At 39.2% G+C, this 16,284-nt stretch overlaps 2 protein-coding genes across 3 annotated transcripts in view; both read left to right on the forward strand.

The window, feature by feature from the left end:
* large1 (LARGE xylosyl- and glucuronyltransferase 1) overlaps positions 1-16,284 on the forward strand; it is a 44,047-nt gene that overhangs the window by 13,049 nt on the left and 14,714 nt on the right. For both annotated transcript variants that reach the window (XM_055024252.1, XM_055024253.1), the window contains 6 exons: positions 10,269-10,381; positions 11,102-11,227; positions 11,950-12,105; positions 12,574-12,737; positions 14,098-14,376; positions 14,451-14,597. In XM_055024252.1, coding sequence (XP_054880227.1) covers positions 10,269-10,381; positions 11,102-11,227; positions 11,950-12,105; positions 12,574-12,737; positions 14,098-14,376; positions 14,451-14,597 — 985 coding nt within the window. The remainder of the gene's footprint in view (positions 1-10,268; positions 10,382-11,101; positions 11,228-11,949; positions 12,106-12,573; positions 12,738-14,097; positions 14,377-14,450; positions 14,598-16,284) is intronic.
* LOC129354770 (uncharacterized) lies at positions 516-2,017 on the forward strand. The gene is made up of 2 exons (XM_055024258.1): positions 516-1,333; positions 1,441-2,017. Exons 1-2 carry the CDS (start codon positions 722-724, stop codon positions 1,471-1,473), a joined length of 645 nt encoding a protein of 214 aa, XP_054880233.1. The 5' UTR covers positions 516-721; the 3' UTR covers positions 1,474-2,017.

Genomic DNA, 16,284 nt, shown 5'->3' on the forward strand with positions numbered 1-16,284 from the left:
GCTGGTTCTAGACCAAATTTACTAGAGTGGTGATAGGTTTAAATTAATACTCTATATAAACAATAATCATTATCCTTATGATCTGGTTGACTGTTTATTTTCTTCTTGGAATGTGTGTGCTTTGTGTAAAATATTTGAGCAGCAGGTGGCAGGTCGTTGTGAGAAGCAAAATGCCTGCAGCCGCAGCTAATCTGATAGAAGGACATCAAAGACAAATGGACAAACACAGGTCACCAAGTGTGTTTTGGAAGGTGTTGCACCAGTTCATTCTCTTATTTAGAATGAACTGGTAAAGTAAAGACCAACGTAAAGACCAACTTTACGTAAAGTTGGTCTTTATGTAAAGTTGTGTAAAGACCAACTTTACGCAGGTCGAGTCATTAACCAATTTCATGTCTGAAATTTAAAGTGGATGTAAAACGTTTATATCCAGAGACACTCGAACAACCATGTTCAAGTTCCAGATATCCTTGATGTAAAAAATATTAACAAGACAAATAATTTCTAACCTTTTTTAACCTTTATTGTGACTTGTACAATTGAATTGAAAAACAAATTGAAATCTGTAAAGTGGAAAAATATAAAATAAAAAACTTAAAATAACCTGGTTGCATAAATATGCATGTCAAGACTGTCATGACACTGACATAAACATGACATGACACCTGTCATAAAATGAGTAAGTCTTCATATATATTTGACTGTTGTCATCATGTGAGGAATGCAGGTGTCTGTTGAAACAAAGCGCTATCTCCTTAAGATACGTGTCAATACTCCAAGAGGGACTCTCAAATCGCATCAGCTGATCTGCTATGGGCTTGACAAGATTGCAGAAGTTCATAGACATGTCCCTGCCACAAAGCTACAGAGGATTTTTCCAGATGTCTCCTTAAAAGACCTTACAAGACCTGAAAAGATACAGCTCCTGATTAGCCACAAAGAAGGTCAACTTGTACCTCAAAAAGTTCGCTCTGTCGGGGACCTGGTGCTATGGGATGGACCACTCGGCAAGACGGTTGGAGGCACACATCCAGACCTCTTTGAAGAAGTTACCTTAATGGCCCATACATCAGAGACACATTTTGCAAGATCAATGAGGACTGCAGCTGTCAAGTACAGTGAACTCACCTGCAAATCTTCAGTTTCCTGTCAGTCTCCTAGGCATCCTTTCATCCGATCCAATGCAGCCACTACCAGCAAAGATTATCTGAAGTGGTGGGAATGGGAAAGCATCGGAGCAGCCTGCGTACCAAAATGTGGAGGATGTCGCTGCGGGAATTGCCAACCCGGAGGGAAGGAAATGTCTTTGGCTGAGGAGAAAGAGATGGAGACGGTGAGAAGTGGCTTGACATATGTGAATGGTGACCACCACACTCCTGAATCACACTGGCACGCCAAATATCCATGGACTGAAGATTTGACTTCTCTCCCCGACAATAGGAAAGCAGTAGAAACTACATTCCTCAGGACTGAAAAAACAGTTGGCAAAGGATCCAGAGTGGAAATTGGCCTATGCTTCACAAGTCCATGAAATGGTCGATCGCAAAGCTGCAGTGAAACTGTCTAAAGAAGTTCTACAAAGCTGGACCGGGCCAGTGTGGTATATAAGTCATCTGATTGCACTAAATCCACATTCCATATCCACTCCAGTGAGGCTACTGTGGAACAGCAGCCAGAAGTACAAAGGTCTGAGTTTGAATGACATGTTGATTAAAGGTCCTGATGTCTTAAATCCGATGAGAGCCGTCCTCCTGAGGTTCCGAGCTGGTGTCTTCGCTGCCCTTGGTGACATCCAAAAAATGTACAACTCTGTGTGGTTAGAAGAGAAAGAGGTTCATCTGCACAGGTTTTTGTGGCGTGATAGTGAGGATGCTAAAATAGAAGATTCTTCGGTCAAGTAAGCAGGAGCAAGTCCTGTTTACTTAACCGAAGACTCAGAGTGGCAGTTGGGTGCAAGTTTCCTTCAACTTCCTGAAAGTGAGTGGCCAAAGAAATCTGCAAATGATGTCGCTGTGCAAGCAAGAGACAATGTTTAAAAATACAGAAAAACATTTGTTGCTGTACTTACCCGAAGTCAGCAGAAAGAACAAAATCCAATCAGAGTGCAGCATAAATTGATCATCTCGAGGAGGCCACCTGCAGCTGCAGTCGTCCAGCAACTAGTGGACGTGAGGGACTTGAGCAGTTTGAGGAAGCTGATAGGAGTAGTTGCATGGATTTGGAGAGCAGCAAAAAAGTTCCTGCATGTCAAGGCCACAGATAAAGAAAGTGGTAGGTGGTCCCTTTATCTGGTGTCATTACAGTTGGCGAAAGAGAAGATGTGTTCAGAGATGTATGCCTAGCAGCACAAGGTGTACAATTTCCAACCACAACGACTGATAGACTGGTTGTCTACAAAGATGGAAAAAGCGGGCTCTTGATGTGTGGTGGCAGAGTTCAGACTTTTAAGGAGGACCACAGAGCTGTTCCTCTGTTGCCTTTCCAATCTTGGATCTCCACCCTTCTAGCTCGAGCAGCACACAGTGAAGGACATGGAGTGGCAGGAACTTTGTTGTGTATGCGGAAGAAAGTATGGGTCATCAGAGGACGAATCATTGCCAGAAAAGTTGTCGATGAGTGTGTATTGTGCAAAAAGGTGAGAGGGAAAACTTGTCAGCAAATAATGGGGATCTGCCTGAAGAAAGGTCTAGTCCAAGTGCACCATTTCAGTTCATATCTGTTGATTTGTTTGGCCCTTACCAAGTGAAAGATGACGTCAAGAAAAGAGTAAGCATGAAAGTTTGGGGTGTGTTGTTCTGCTGTATGTCAAGTAGCCATTCATATTGAACTGGCAAACACACTATCTACAGAGAGCTTCATACTTGCCTACCAGCGGTTTACGTCCATCAGAGGTCATCCCCAGAAGGTGTGGTCTGACCCAGGTACGAACTTTATTGGGGCAAAACCCATTCTGCAAGAAATGTATGCTTACCTGAGTCAGCAAGACAAATTCTCACTTGAAGAGTATGCTGCAAAAAATGGGACTCACTGGACATGGAAAATTCTTCCAGCCGATTCACCACATCGCAACGGCGCAGCTGAAGCTGCTGTCAAGATCATTAAAAGAGCGTTACCTTACCTTACCGACCAAAACGCGCTAAGGGGGCAATTCAAGATGGGTAGAGTTGTTGCTGTGAATCCTGATTGCAAGGGCATAGTCCGGGATGTTTATGTGAAAGTGTCTCCAAGTGGGTATAGTTCGGGAAATACACCAAAACCTCCTGAGAAATGTTCTGGATTGGTTAAGGAGGTTCAGGGCATCATACTCCATCGGGACGTCCGGCGCCTTGTAGTTCTCATCCCAGCAGAAGACCAAGTAGAGGGAACCAGCTCGCTTAAAGAAAAAAAATGCGATCTTCCCAGGTAAAACCTTGCAAGATCGAGTGGGAGGTGTTGCGCAGATCTGCTCATTAGTTCAGATGTGGGTGCATGAATAGACATTTGTGTGTGCACACACACATACACACATTGGTATGCCACTCTGCAGCACTTCTCAGCAGGTGAAGGAAATCTGGCCCAATAAGCAGCACCATGAACTCAGGTATATAAGCAATCCACTAACCACTTTACTGGTTTTGCAACAGAGCTGAGGAAGGCAAACACAGCCTCCAAAGCAGCATTTCATGAAAAAGGACTTATAAGGACTACCTGTAAGCCACTAACTGGGCTCAATTGAATGTAATTTGACTGTAGTTTTACATTTGAGAAATTAAATGAAGAATTTATTGAAGTAACAGTTTGCACTGCTAGTTTATAGTTTGGTTCCACTAAATGTATGTTAAGATATCTAATGTAAAAAACCTTATGTCCTAAGAAAAAAAACTGTAATTCTGAAGTGTGATTTGTTTGATTTAAATTCAACCAGACATGAAATTTAATAATTTAACATTGTGAATTTAAGGTTAAAAATGAATTTAATCATTAAGATAAATTATTAACTTTGAACCAAATGTCTAAAATGTATGTTAAAATATTTTGTATGTGTTTTGTAGGTTTTTCACCTGGTCTGTTCATTGGTTCTCACTCATTGGTGAAAATAAAAAAGATTGAGTGAATTCCTGATGTCTTCAAGTCCTCCTTTTCAAGTGTAGGAAGCCATGAAAAAATTATAAGACACTTGACAGTCATTAAGTGTCATTAATATCAACTTTAACCGCAATGTTCAGAAATTATTGCTGTTCTTGCAATACTTGTGGTCAATGTTAATCATGGTGAAAATCTTTTCATGAATTCAAACTTGGTGAATCTCTTCAGGACATTCTCACAGTGGGTGATGACTCAATTCATTGTGGTCGCCTAAAAAGAGCAAAAATAAATAAACAAGAAACAATGTGATCTTAATTCAGCATTTATTTGAAATGATTCCAGAAATGTCCCTTGCTGCACACTGTTAGAATGGTAAACTGGCAGACAAATGTCGAGTTAACATGACTGGTTGCAATAAAATTATTTCTTAATACAAGTAGCTAGAGCTGAACAAAGTTATTCTAATCAAATATTTGTTTGGCAGAAGTTCATACAGACTACTACTGTTGATAATTATTTCCAACTGAATATTCTGGCTTATGGATGTTTGCAAGGAGTTTATTAATAAATAAATACAATTGACAACAATTAGTTGTCTAAAACGTAACTTATTAACTCAGCTGGTGGATGTTGATTCCTGCTCCCTTTCCCCCTCTTACCTGTCCCTTCACACCCTTCTTTACCTGGAGAAAATAGTAACACAAAATGACTTACCTAAATTTCTTGGGGAATATTTAATCTGCTTTCTCTGTGGTCAAATAGGGACTTCTTTCTGTGGTGCCTGGTCCTCCACACCCATAGCATGTCTTCATTAATCACATTTGCCCTCACCACTCCTTAGGCTAAAATTGTTCTTCATGTGGCTAAAGTCAGCAAAGCAAAGAACACAAGCATCATGTCACATCAGCCAAGTTGCTAAATAATGCACATAAAGGATGTCTTTGACTAACATTTTAGCTTTTAATTTGCTAGATTAAAATTGGAGGGAAAAAAATCTTTGCCTGCTGTCGTGAAAACTGGTATGAGGAGGTGAGATCTGTCCAGGTTCACGCAGAAAACAGATCATAATGAGCCTGAGAGACTGAAGTATTCTTGCATGCTGATTTAAATGTTGATTATGAAATATATATTATGTTGAAGTATTAATCAGTGTTGTATAAAGTACTGAAATCTCGGAGTCAAGTAAAAGTATAGGTACTGCTCCAAAATATGACTTTGGTAAAAGTAAAAGTCACTGATTGAAATGTTACTTGAGTTAAAGTATTAAAGTATCTGAAATGTCTTGTACTTAAGTTGAAAATTACTGTAACAATGAATGTACTCAGTAAGGTAATGAAAAGTACAAGTAAAAAGTAAAACAAGGCAAATGCAGTTTGAATGACATTTTTATATTTTGGTAAACTTGTTAAATACACGTAAAATAATGTACACAACCAAGTGCAGGCAAAATAAAACCTGCTAATAGGTATACCTGCAGGCATCATTTAGTTAAGAAAATTAGATGCTTTACCTACCAGGTTAACTTAACCTGCTTTACAACTGAACCAGCTTCTTAGTAAACCCTCCAGGACAGAAAATACAAAGTTTCTATAAGCCTCAAGTTTTCCCTTTCAGTAAGGTCAGTGCTGACAATGAGAAAAATAGTCAGTACAGAAAATGCGGCCAACATGAAGAGAAAAAGCCGTTACGATTCCTCTACTTCACAAACTATAGGTGCAACAACTGGTCATTATGCAAAAGGAAAAAGAATTGGGAGGGAAATGCAGCTTATTGACATCTGAAGAGGGAGAGCTTTTAGTTAACTTGGTGTTTAATGGGAAAAGTGAAACAGACCTCCGTGAAGCTGACACCCCACCTACTCAAATGATCCAGCAAATACTCTAATTGGTTAGTGCTCCGTTTGTATCGTTAGAATTTTTGTTTGTGCAGCTTTGGTTTCCGAGGTATTAAAAATATTTTTTTAGGCCATCCAAAATATATACTTTTTAAGATTACAATTACTACTACTACTACTACTTCATACTCAATATTTTGTGTCAGTTGGTCACAAGGCAAGAAATCTATTTCCATTAGTTTTTCAGGAGAGTTTGGATGTAAAATTTGTTGACTCTCCCTGAGTGAAACTCCGACACCTTGAGGAAGGGGGAGACCTAGAGAACGACTGGCCGAAATTAGCGTTCATGAATCGGATCAACCTCGAGTTAGGCACCGCTCACAACGGATATTGGAATAGCCAAAATCCACATTGAAAACAACTTTGCTGCATTTTTTTTTTAACGGCACAAACCTGCACAAGCGGAGCATTAACGAACCAGCCCACTGGTTTGTTTTGGAGCAAAATGCGGAGATGGTAACTCTGGATGACCTAAAAAATCATTTTAATATCTCGGAAACCAAAGCTGCACAAATGAACATTTTAATGGCACAAACCTGCACTAACGGAGCACTAACCAATCAGAGTGTTTCCTGGACTTTGTGACGTAGGTGGAGAGGTGCGAAACTTGTACATCCTATTGGTGGTGATGAACAAGCCCAGGCAAGCAGGCTTTGTTGCAGTCGATCAGTAGGTGGGATCAAAATATTTGCGTTTTTCTCTCGCTTTTTTGTAACGAGTAACTAAACCACATTGAAAATGTATCGGAGTAAAAGTATGCAATTAAGTTCGGAAATGTAGTGAAGTAAAAGTGAAAGTTATCAAAAATTTTCTTACTCCAGGAAAGTATGAAGTACTCCAAAATATACTTAAGTAAAGTAGTGAAGTATTTTTACTTTGTTACTATACAACACTGGTATTAATGATTATGCTTAAGTAAATTCTGAAGTTGATTATTGATGATTGTATAAATCAGTTAAACGACAAATCATAAGTTGATTAAAAATAAGTATTAAGTTATGATTGAAGAAATGTATTAAGAAGTGATTGTGTTAATGAATTATAAGTTGTATAACATATAAGTAACTGAAATCAAATAATAAAAATCATAGTGACAGTTTTTGGGTGCAAAGGCAAGCCTGGACATGTTCTGGTAATGGGTGTGGACATGCCTGGCCTGAATGCTAAAAACAGAAACCTGGGAAACAGACCAGGGAGGCTAATGTAATCAAGCAAAAGCAGAAGGGGACAACTGGTGACCAAATATGGAAGCGCATGAGGCCTGGTATGAAGTAATCAAATACTTGAGAAATTATGTAATCTGCTCCCCATACACAACAGCAAGGGGAAAAAGAGTATAAATAAGCGGAGAAACAGAGAGCTTGGGTTCTCCGTCTTCAGCAAGTGACCAGGCAACAGCGGGCCAAGAAATCAACAAGGAGCCTCGCCCCGGACCCAGAGGGAAGACAAGCCTACACTCCGCTGGAAGAGCAATGGGACCCGATGCCCAGCAGCTCTCGCTCCTAATTCGACCGAGGCTCCACACTCAACCCAAAGATCTTAAGAATTGCTACAACGGACTTGGGGACTGGACAAAGATCACGAGAGTGATGAAGATTCGGGACATTTCAAGGATAAGTACCAGTCTGCTTTGTTCCTGTTCAAAGGAGGATTTGTCGTGCCAAGACAAGGCTCTGCCCAAGGAGATTCATGCCTTCTGTTGCCGAGATCCTCTATCACCTGGGTTTGAGTTGCCTGCACCCCGAAAAGCCTTACTTATTAAATTGATGGCGCAGTTTAGGGAAAGGAGCTAGGAGAGGTATTGTTGATTTAACTTGGATTTAAATTTTATTCTTAAAAACTTGTAATCATTGATAATTAATCTGTTTGCCATTACACCTACTTAAAGCTTGCTTAAATAAATATATGTATTAAAATTCCAATGAAGTTTGTGGGCACTGAAATTAATTAAGTCATTTTATTAGTTATGGTTCTCCTATTTAATGTAAAACCCATGTTCGTGGTTCTAGAAAAGTGATGGCTTCGGACTTTCCTTTAGTTAACATATTAAAATAATGACCCGGTGACTCACAAAGTCACCAAAACTAATCTAGCTGTTAACAAGTGCTTGTTATTCTTAGAGAGAGGGCTACCATTAACAGAAGTGGTTATTGGGATTATGCAGTTGTGGGCTACTCAATTCATTGCTTCTGAAATGAAAAGGGTCACAACTTTTGAATTGTAGGTAGTCAGAGCTAGATGAGTCTCTCTCGACACCAGCTTAGACAGATAGTCCCTCTCAGTCCTTCTGTAGGGTAATACCCAGGTTTTAGGGACTTTCCGGACCGTTAGGCAGAGAGCTGGTCAGTAGTCAGCCCAGAGGAGTTGTGAGGGTTAGGGCGGGGCTGGCTATTGCGTAATAACCAACACTGCCTTATAAATTTGTTTAAGATTATGGGCTAACCTTTCAGAGTTTAAGAACTTCAGCTAATATTAACTTAAAGGAAGGTAGGATTGGTTGAATTGCTCATAGCTAACATTACAAAGAATGAGAACATAGTCAATGTTATTTTCTCAAAGAAAATGTAAAGTTAATTAAAGGCTGCACCAGCCCTCACAGCTCAGTGCCGCTCCGGCCTATTGGCAACCCCAGAGTTCCGGCACTGCCACTTGCTTGCCACCGCAGACACACTCGTGCACGTTCCCGTGCCCATTGGCCAGGTGATATGCATCAATGTGTTCAGCAGCGCTCCCCGGCGACACACAAAAAATCTGGTGCAGATCAGTCAATGTAGTGAGGAGATGTAGCTGATCGATTAACCTGGGGGCAAAGTGGAGTCAGATTACAATTCAATGCTATTGGACTCCTTAGAGATTTACGGGTCAATCATAAAAAGTTACGTGGAAATCCGATGATAAATACATGATTTAGAGATGACCGCATGTGTTTCTCTGTCGATCTCTTTGTCATTGGTGCAGTGACACTGACCCTGACTGGTGAATTAATGATGTTGTTATTAGTCATCTTTTTGTCAGCTTCCCTCTGGACTGTAGTCATCATAGAAGCGGATCTTATGCCCCTGATAAAACAGTGCACCTCTCTTGCGGGCTTCGCGGATAATCACATCTTTCTCTTGGAATCTGTGATAGCGCAGGATGACAGGGCGAGGACGGGATCCCGGGGTGGGCTTGGGGGCGAGGGTGCGGTGCGCTCGATCTATCTCAGGAAGGGAAGGGAGCATGTCTTTACCGAAGACTTCAGGCAAAAGCTGACAAAAAAACGAGGATGGCCGGGGACCTTCTATATCCTCTGGTAAACCGACAATGCGAATATTCTGGCGCCTGCTGCGCCCCTCCAGATCCACTACTTTAGCTCTCAGCATTTCATTTTCCTTTTGAAAATGAACACACACCTTCTCCACCTGCCCCAAGCGCGCATCAGAAGCGGTTGCACAATCCTCCAAATGGCAAACTCTACTATGACCGTGATCTGTCATAGTAGAGTTGATGTTGTCCAGTTTGCAGTTCAGAGACTCAAAAGACAACTTGAACTCCGCGGACAGAGCCTCTTTATGACTACTAAAGAGCAAGCTAATGTCCGCCATTGTTATGCTAGCAGCAGTCAGAGGCGCGTCTTTTTCTCGTTCAGACGATTTTTCTTTGGCCTTAGACGTGATAAAGTAAATTTACGGTAAATAATAACAACAAAAATAAAATAAAATACTGCAGTCTTTTGCAAAGGAGAAGGGGTTACAAGGAAGTATGTAAGGCACAAATGCAGCAGCAGTCCAAGGAACTCCTCACGCATCCCAACCGGAAGTTCCCCTGTGATACTTTTCTAACAAATTTATGTGAGATCATGTTTTCTTGGTTAATGTCAAGTGTCATAACGAACACATTTTGAATAATGTCAACTTTGTATTAAAAGTGTCAAGATTTACCGAATGACACTTTATGACAACAGTCATAAATATTTATGAAGACTTACTCATGTTTATGACAGGTGTTATGTCATGTTTATCACAGAGTCATGATAGTCCTCACACCTGTCAAATGAAGTGTTACCAAAAAAAGTTCTGGAAAAATAGTTGTCAATCTCAGTTCTATGGAGTTTTTAATTTTCCTAATGGTTATAAAATATTGCAGTCAATGAAAGACTGTTGATAGTGCTCTAATCTATCTAAATAAATCAATTGATGTGTATACATTTTTATTCTCACCGTTTTGCCCAATTTTTTCATTTCGTTCATAAGTCCACTTTTTGCGTGAACTTCAGGGAGCACATTATTTGAAACTAACATAATCCTGTATGTTTTTGCATTTTTTTCAGGGGTTATTTTACTTCTCCTGGATCGGTTACGGAAGGTCAGATGGGAGCAGATGTGGAGACTGACAGCAGAAAGAGAACTAATGAGCATGCTGTCCACCTCATTGGCAGACCAGGTTGTTACATTAATAGATATTCTTTTCTGAACATGCACAAACTTGATTATTACTTTTCAAATGTTTTATAAAATGCATAGCTAATCTAACAAATGTTGGAAGTGTTTATAATTTCATTGTAAATTGAATTATGCTCTATTGATCCTAAAGAGACACTGTAAAACATTTTAACCTAAAAATGAAAGTCCACCTGCTGCCCAACAAGAAAATTGTGTTGGTTTTAACTCAGAAATTAAAGTTCATAAGGTTGGTTTAAAAACAAGTTCATTGATTTTGAATTGTGAGTTTTAACTTAATGCTGAATTTTGAATCAATTATTTCAAAATATGTAAGAAAAAACTGCCCTCACCTAGTTGAAGAGCACACAATCTCTATTATTTTCACTCATTATATCAAGTTAATAATAACAATTTATTTTTACTTTAAAATGATTAAAATTCTTGTTTCAAATTACAGAAACAAAATTTCGAATTTGATAATGAATTTTATTAAACATCACAATAAATTATGTTTAAAAACATTTAGTGTGATCAGGACATCATCTTCAAATTACTGTATTATTACTGTAAGTTTATATTTCAAATTCACATTAAGGTTCAAAAGCTAAAACTTGCTAAATTTATTTGATTTAAAGAATAGAAGATAGTAGACAACTAAATGTTTGTTTTTTATTCAAATTTGTCAAATCTGTCACTGTCATGTATGCCATTTGGTCCTTAGGACATCTTTAATGCAGTGATCAAGCAGAACCCATTCCTTGTTCACCAGCTCCCCTGCTATTGGAACGTTCAACTATCGGACCACACTCGCTCTGAAAAATGCTACAAAGATGTATCAGACCTGAAGGTGAGATCAGGTGTTTCTGCAATCAGTCTTTGCCAATATTTAAGGTGACTGTAAAAAACAAAAATGTAATTTTGTTACATTGCTTATGATTGTGTATGTTTATTGTATAAATGTTGTACATTTTGATATTTCCTTAGCAGTATGTTCAATTAGTATGTTTTTGTGTAAAACATACTACACAAAAACATACACATTTTTGTGACTTGAAAAATAATACAAATGTGCTGTGTGACAGCAGATCAGAAAGGAAAATTGATGTAATATAGTTAGCTTGGTTCCATGCAGTTTTTTTTACCATTATTTGTGGAATACTGTGCAACACTGAATAATTGTTTTGATATTTGCTCAAAGAGAAAGTAAACTTCACTGTACATTAGACTTTGTGTGAATTATTGTAAATATTTTTTACCAACTGATGCACAAGAGCATTGTGGAACAGAAACATGTCGGTTAAAAGCCAAGCTAATGAACATAATGAAGTTCATTAGCTTGTTTATGGAACAGTATAGTTTCTCTTACTTGAAACAAGTAACCAAACAATGACCACGAAAATAATATGACTTGGAACATATGTGACTTAACGTTTTGCTTATCCATCAGATGAGGTGTGGTACAGTAGGAAATAAAACAAATGTTGAAGAGGCTGACTACCAGCCAGTGGCTAAGTGTTTTCTGAGCTGGAGGAAGTTGCTTTATCTTTTCTGTATGATTCTCCTAAACAGGTGATCCACTGGAACTCCCCCAAGAAGCTACGAGTCAAAAATAAGCATGTCGAGTTCTTTCGAAATCTTTATCTTACTTTTCTGGAATACGATGGTAACCTGCTGCGACGAGAGCTGTTTGGCTGCCCAAGTGAGACTGACCCCAACAGTGAAAATGTAGGTGAAACTTTTTGCAACACTTTAGAGCTATGGACCGTTAAGAAATGAATAAACCAACTCTTCATAGCACTTATGTGCTATGTGTTAATTTTGACATTTCTTTTCAGTGTTCTCATGAAATCCTAACAGCATATGTTTGCTTCACAAAGCTCTTGGTTATTGGTAACCCTAACCCATTGATGAAGCTGGAATTGAATGAAATGAAATTTATATACCATCTTATAGTGCATACATTTTTTCATACATTTAGATTCCTTAATGTATTTCCCATTATTTGACAGTCAAAGTCAGCAACTTAAAAAAATTAGTAAGCTGATATACTGAATTGCAAAAGTTATTCTCAAAATGTGATCATTGAGGATTTATGGTTAGCTATCAGTCATTTTATAACAAGATGGAGAATGTAAACATGTAGTGCCGGGGTGATTTCTCTACATTGTTTCTGTGTTTTTCTTTTGCTTGCAGCTGCAAAAGACTCTGTCAGAGCTTGATGAAGATGACCCCTGTTATGAGTTTCGGCGAGAGAGATTTACAGTTCATCGAACGCATCTTTACTTTCTCCACTATGAATATGAGCCCAGTTCTGACCAAAGTGATGTCACTCTTGTTGCCCAGCTATCTATGGACAGGTACCGCAGTACACCTGAGACATGTAATCTTTGCATTTCAGAGATGTACACTAAACATTTTTGGTACATCTGTTAAAGTGGATATATATGTAAATGGTAATGGTAAATGGACTGAACTTATATCGAACTTTTCCGGTCATTTTGACAACTCAAAGCGCTTTACACCAGAGTCACATTCACCCATTCGCACTCACAAACACACACACCAATATTCATACACCGATATGCAGACCGGTAGGCAATTTGGGGCTAGGTGCCTTGTCCAGAGGCGCATTGCCATGTGGCAGGATGAAGCTGGAATCGAACCTACCACCTTCCAATTGCAAGACGATAACTCTGCCACACAGCCACAGTCGTCTTTATATATAGCACCGATTACATGAGGAAGATTTTCTATGACTCCAAATTGTGTTCATTTGTTCTGTTGTTCTGACTGTTCAACTCCATATTTTGAGAATTTTATCAATATGGTCTCTTGTGATAATTCTGTCCTACACAATTGGAATGGCACAATTCCAGTCCAGAATTAGTATGTATAAAGGCAACACAGTTTTTTAAATAGTTCTAAAATAACAGCGATTGGAGACTTGAAGGACCTGCTAAGACATTATGTTGTGCCAGAAAATTCTTTCTAGTACTAAATGCACTTTCTTTGTGCTATGTCATTTGCAGTATGCTCTAGTCTAAGGAAAAGTTCATTGTTATGAAACCACCACTTTTGCTTGCTTAAAACTTGTCTTGCAGTGGACCCCGTCCATTGGTAGTTCAGTATTTTTCTGCAGAACCTAATACCAAATTATTTGTGAAAAATGAACCTATTTGCAGATTTTTTTAAACATAAAATAATGGCCTTCATTGTTTTTTTTTCATTTGGAAAGTCATTCCCTGCAAAATCACTTTTGTCAAAAATGACTTATGCCATTATTCTAGGAAGGTGACAAGATCTAAAATACTTAAAGAAAAAAATGCAGCTTGGGAAGCTAAAATACTTCGACACATTTCTACTTGATACACTATTGTCTTCTGTTTGGACAGTCGCTAATACAGGAGCGTCATGTATTTTCCTTGGCACTGGTTGGTTGACTCACCAAGAGTGGCAAAAAGGAAGACTGTGGAGTTTACCTTCTGTGTTAGTGCCAAGACAATTTCCACTGTGCCTTTTTATGTATATTTGGTTTTTACCCTATTATAGTAGGCAGCTATTAGTGTTTTTGGTGGACGTCTCAAGGATTTTGAGGTTTTAGCTGTTAGGGTATATATTCCACTTTAAGCCAATAAAACGCCAGTGTTAGGAAAGTATAATTGATTATAGTGATTCATATTTTATGAGGTCACCATACTTGTCCTTCCCCCTCTGTAGGCTCCAGATGTTAGAGGCTATCTGTAAGCACTGGGAAGGCCCCATCAGTTTGGCCCTATACCTTTCAGATGCTGAGGCACAGCAATTCCTGCGATACGCACAGGGATCTGAGGTACTGATGGGCCGCGGAAATGTAGGTTACCATGTAGTCTACAAAGAGGGGCAATTCTATCCGGTCAATCTCCTGCGAAACGTGGCCATGCAGCAAGTCAACACAAACTATATGTTCCTATCAGACATTGATTTCCTCCCAATGTATGGCCTTTATGAGTATCTCAGGTAAGAAAGACAAGTTTTTGAATTAATTTTTTCAATTTTATTACTTTCATTGCATTCATTGTCTTTGCTTGCAGGAAATCAGTGGTACAGCTTGACATGGCCAACACTAAAAAAGCCCTAGTAGTTCCAGCCTTTGAGACTCTGCGATATCGACTTTCCTTCCCAAAGTCTAAGGCAGAATTACTCTCCCAGCTGGATATGGGCACACTCTTCACCTTTAGGTGCGAAATAGAAACACTTATACTATTTCTTGTCATGTTTAAGTGTTACTTCAACTGGCTTTACTTTTATTAAAAATATAGTATTCTTATAATAGTCTAAAGTAACTTCTCTGAGTTAAGAATATAGCTTTTTAAACATTCTATAATAGAGATATAATAGAGATTAAACATTTTTGTCTTAGTGAAACTCAGATTCATAGATATTTCTTATTTTGATAATAGTTTAGAGATTATGAAAATTTACAGTCATGGCCAAAAGTTTTGAGAATGATTCAAATGTTAATATTTACAAAGTCTACTGCTTCAGTTTTTATAATGGCAATTTGCATATACTCCACAATGTTATAAAGAGTGATCAGCGTAACAGCAATTAATTGCAAAGTCAATATTTGCCTAGAAAATGAACTTTATCCCCCAAAACACATTTCAACTTCATTGCAGCCCTGCCTTAAAAGGACCAGCTAACATCGTTTCAGTGATTGCTCCATTAACACAGGTGTAGGTGGTGATGAGGACAGGACTGGAGATCAATCTGTCATGATTAAGTAAGAAGGACACTTTGAAAAGAGGCTGGTGCTTGGCATCATTGTTTCTCTTCTGTGAACCATGCATGTGTTTCTTTAGAGTAAAGAAACACGTGCAGTCATCATTGCAATGCACAAAATTGGCCCAATAGGAAAGAGAATCACAGCTAGAAAGATTGCACCTCAGTCAACAATCTATTGTATCATCAAGAACTTCAAGGAGAGAGGTTCCATTGTTGCCAAAAAGGCTCCAGGGTGCCCAAGAAAGACCAGCAAGCGCCAGGACCGTCTCTTAAAAGTGTTTCAGCTGCGGGATCGGGCTACCAGCAGTGCATAGCTTACTCAGGAATGGCAGCAGGCAGGTGTGAGTGCATCTGCACGCACTGTGAGGCGGAGACTCTCGGAGCAAGGCCTGGTTTTAAGGAGGGCAGCAAAGAAGAAGCCACTTCTCTCCAGGAAAAACATCAGGGACAGACTGATATTCTGCAAAAGGTACAGGGAGTGGACTGCTGAGGACTGGGGGTAAAGTCATTTTCTCTGATGAATCCCCTTTCCGATTGTTTGGGACATCTGGAAAACAGCTTGTTCGGAGAAGACGAGGTGAGCGCTACCACCAGTCTTGTCTCATGCCAACTGTAAAGCATCCTGAAACCATTCATGTGTGGGGTTGCTTCTCAGCCAAGGGAGTCGGCTCTCTTACAGTCTTACCTAAAAACACAGCCATGAATAAAGAATGGTACCAGAATGTCCTCCGAGAGCAACTTCTCCCAACCGTCCAAGAGCAGTTTGGTGATGAACAATGCCTTTTCCAGCATGATGGAGCACCTTGCCATAAAGCAAAGGTGATATCTAACTGGCTCAGGGAACAAAACATAGAGATTTTGGGTCCATGGCCTGGAAACTCCCCAGATCTTATCCCATTGAAAACTTGTGGTCAATCATCAAGAGAGGGGTGGACAAACAAAAACCTAGGATTTCTGACAAAATGCAAAGCATTGATTGTGCAAGAATGGACTGCTATCAGTCAGGATTTGGTCCAGAAGTTGATTGAGAGCATACCAGGGAGAATTGCAGAGGTCCTGAAGAAGAGGGTTCAACACTGCAAATATTGACTTGCTGCATTAACTCATTCTAACTGTCAATAAAAGCTTTTGTTTCTCATA

Source organism: Poeciliopsis prolifica, unplaced genomic scaffold (assembly GCF_027474105.1).
Source record: "Poeciliopsis prolifica strain line A6 unplaced genomic scaffold, Auburn_PproV2 SCAFFOLD117, whole genome shotgun sequence".
Classification (NCBI taxonomy): Eukaryota; Metazoa; Chordata; class Actinopteri; order Cyprinodontiformes; family Poeciliidae; genus Poeciliopsis; species Poeciliopsis prolifica.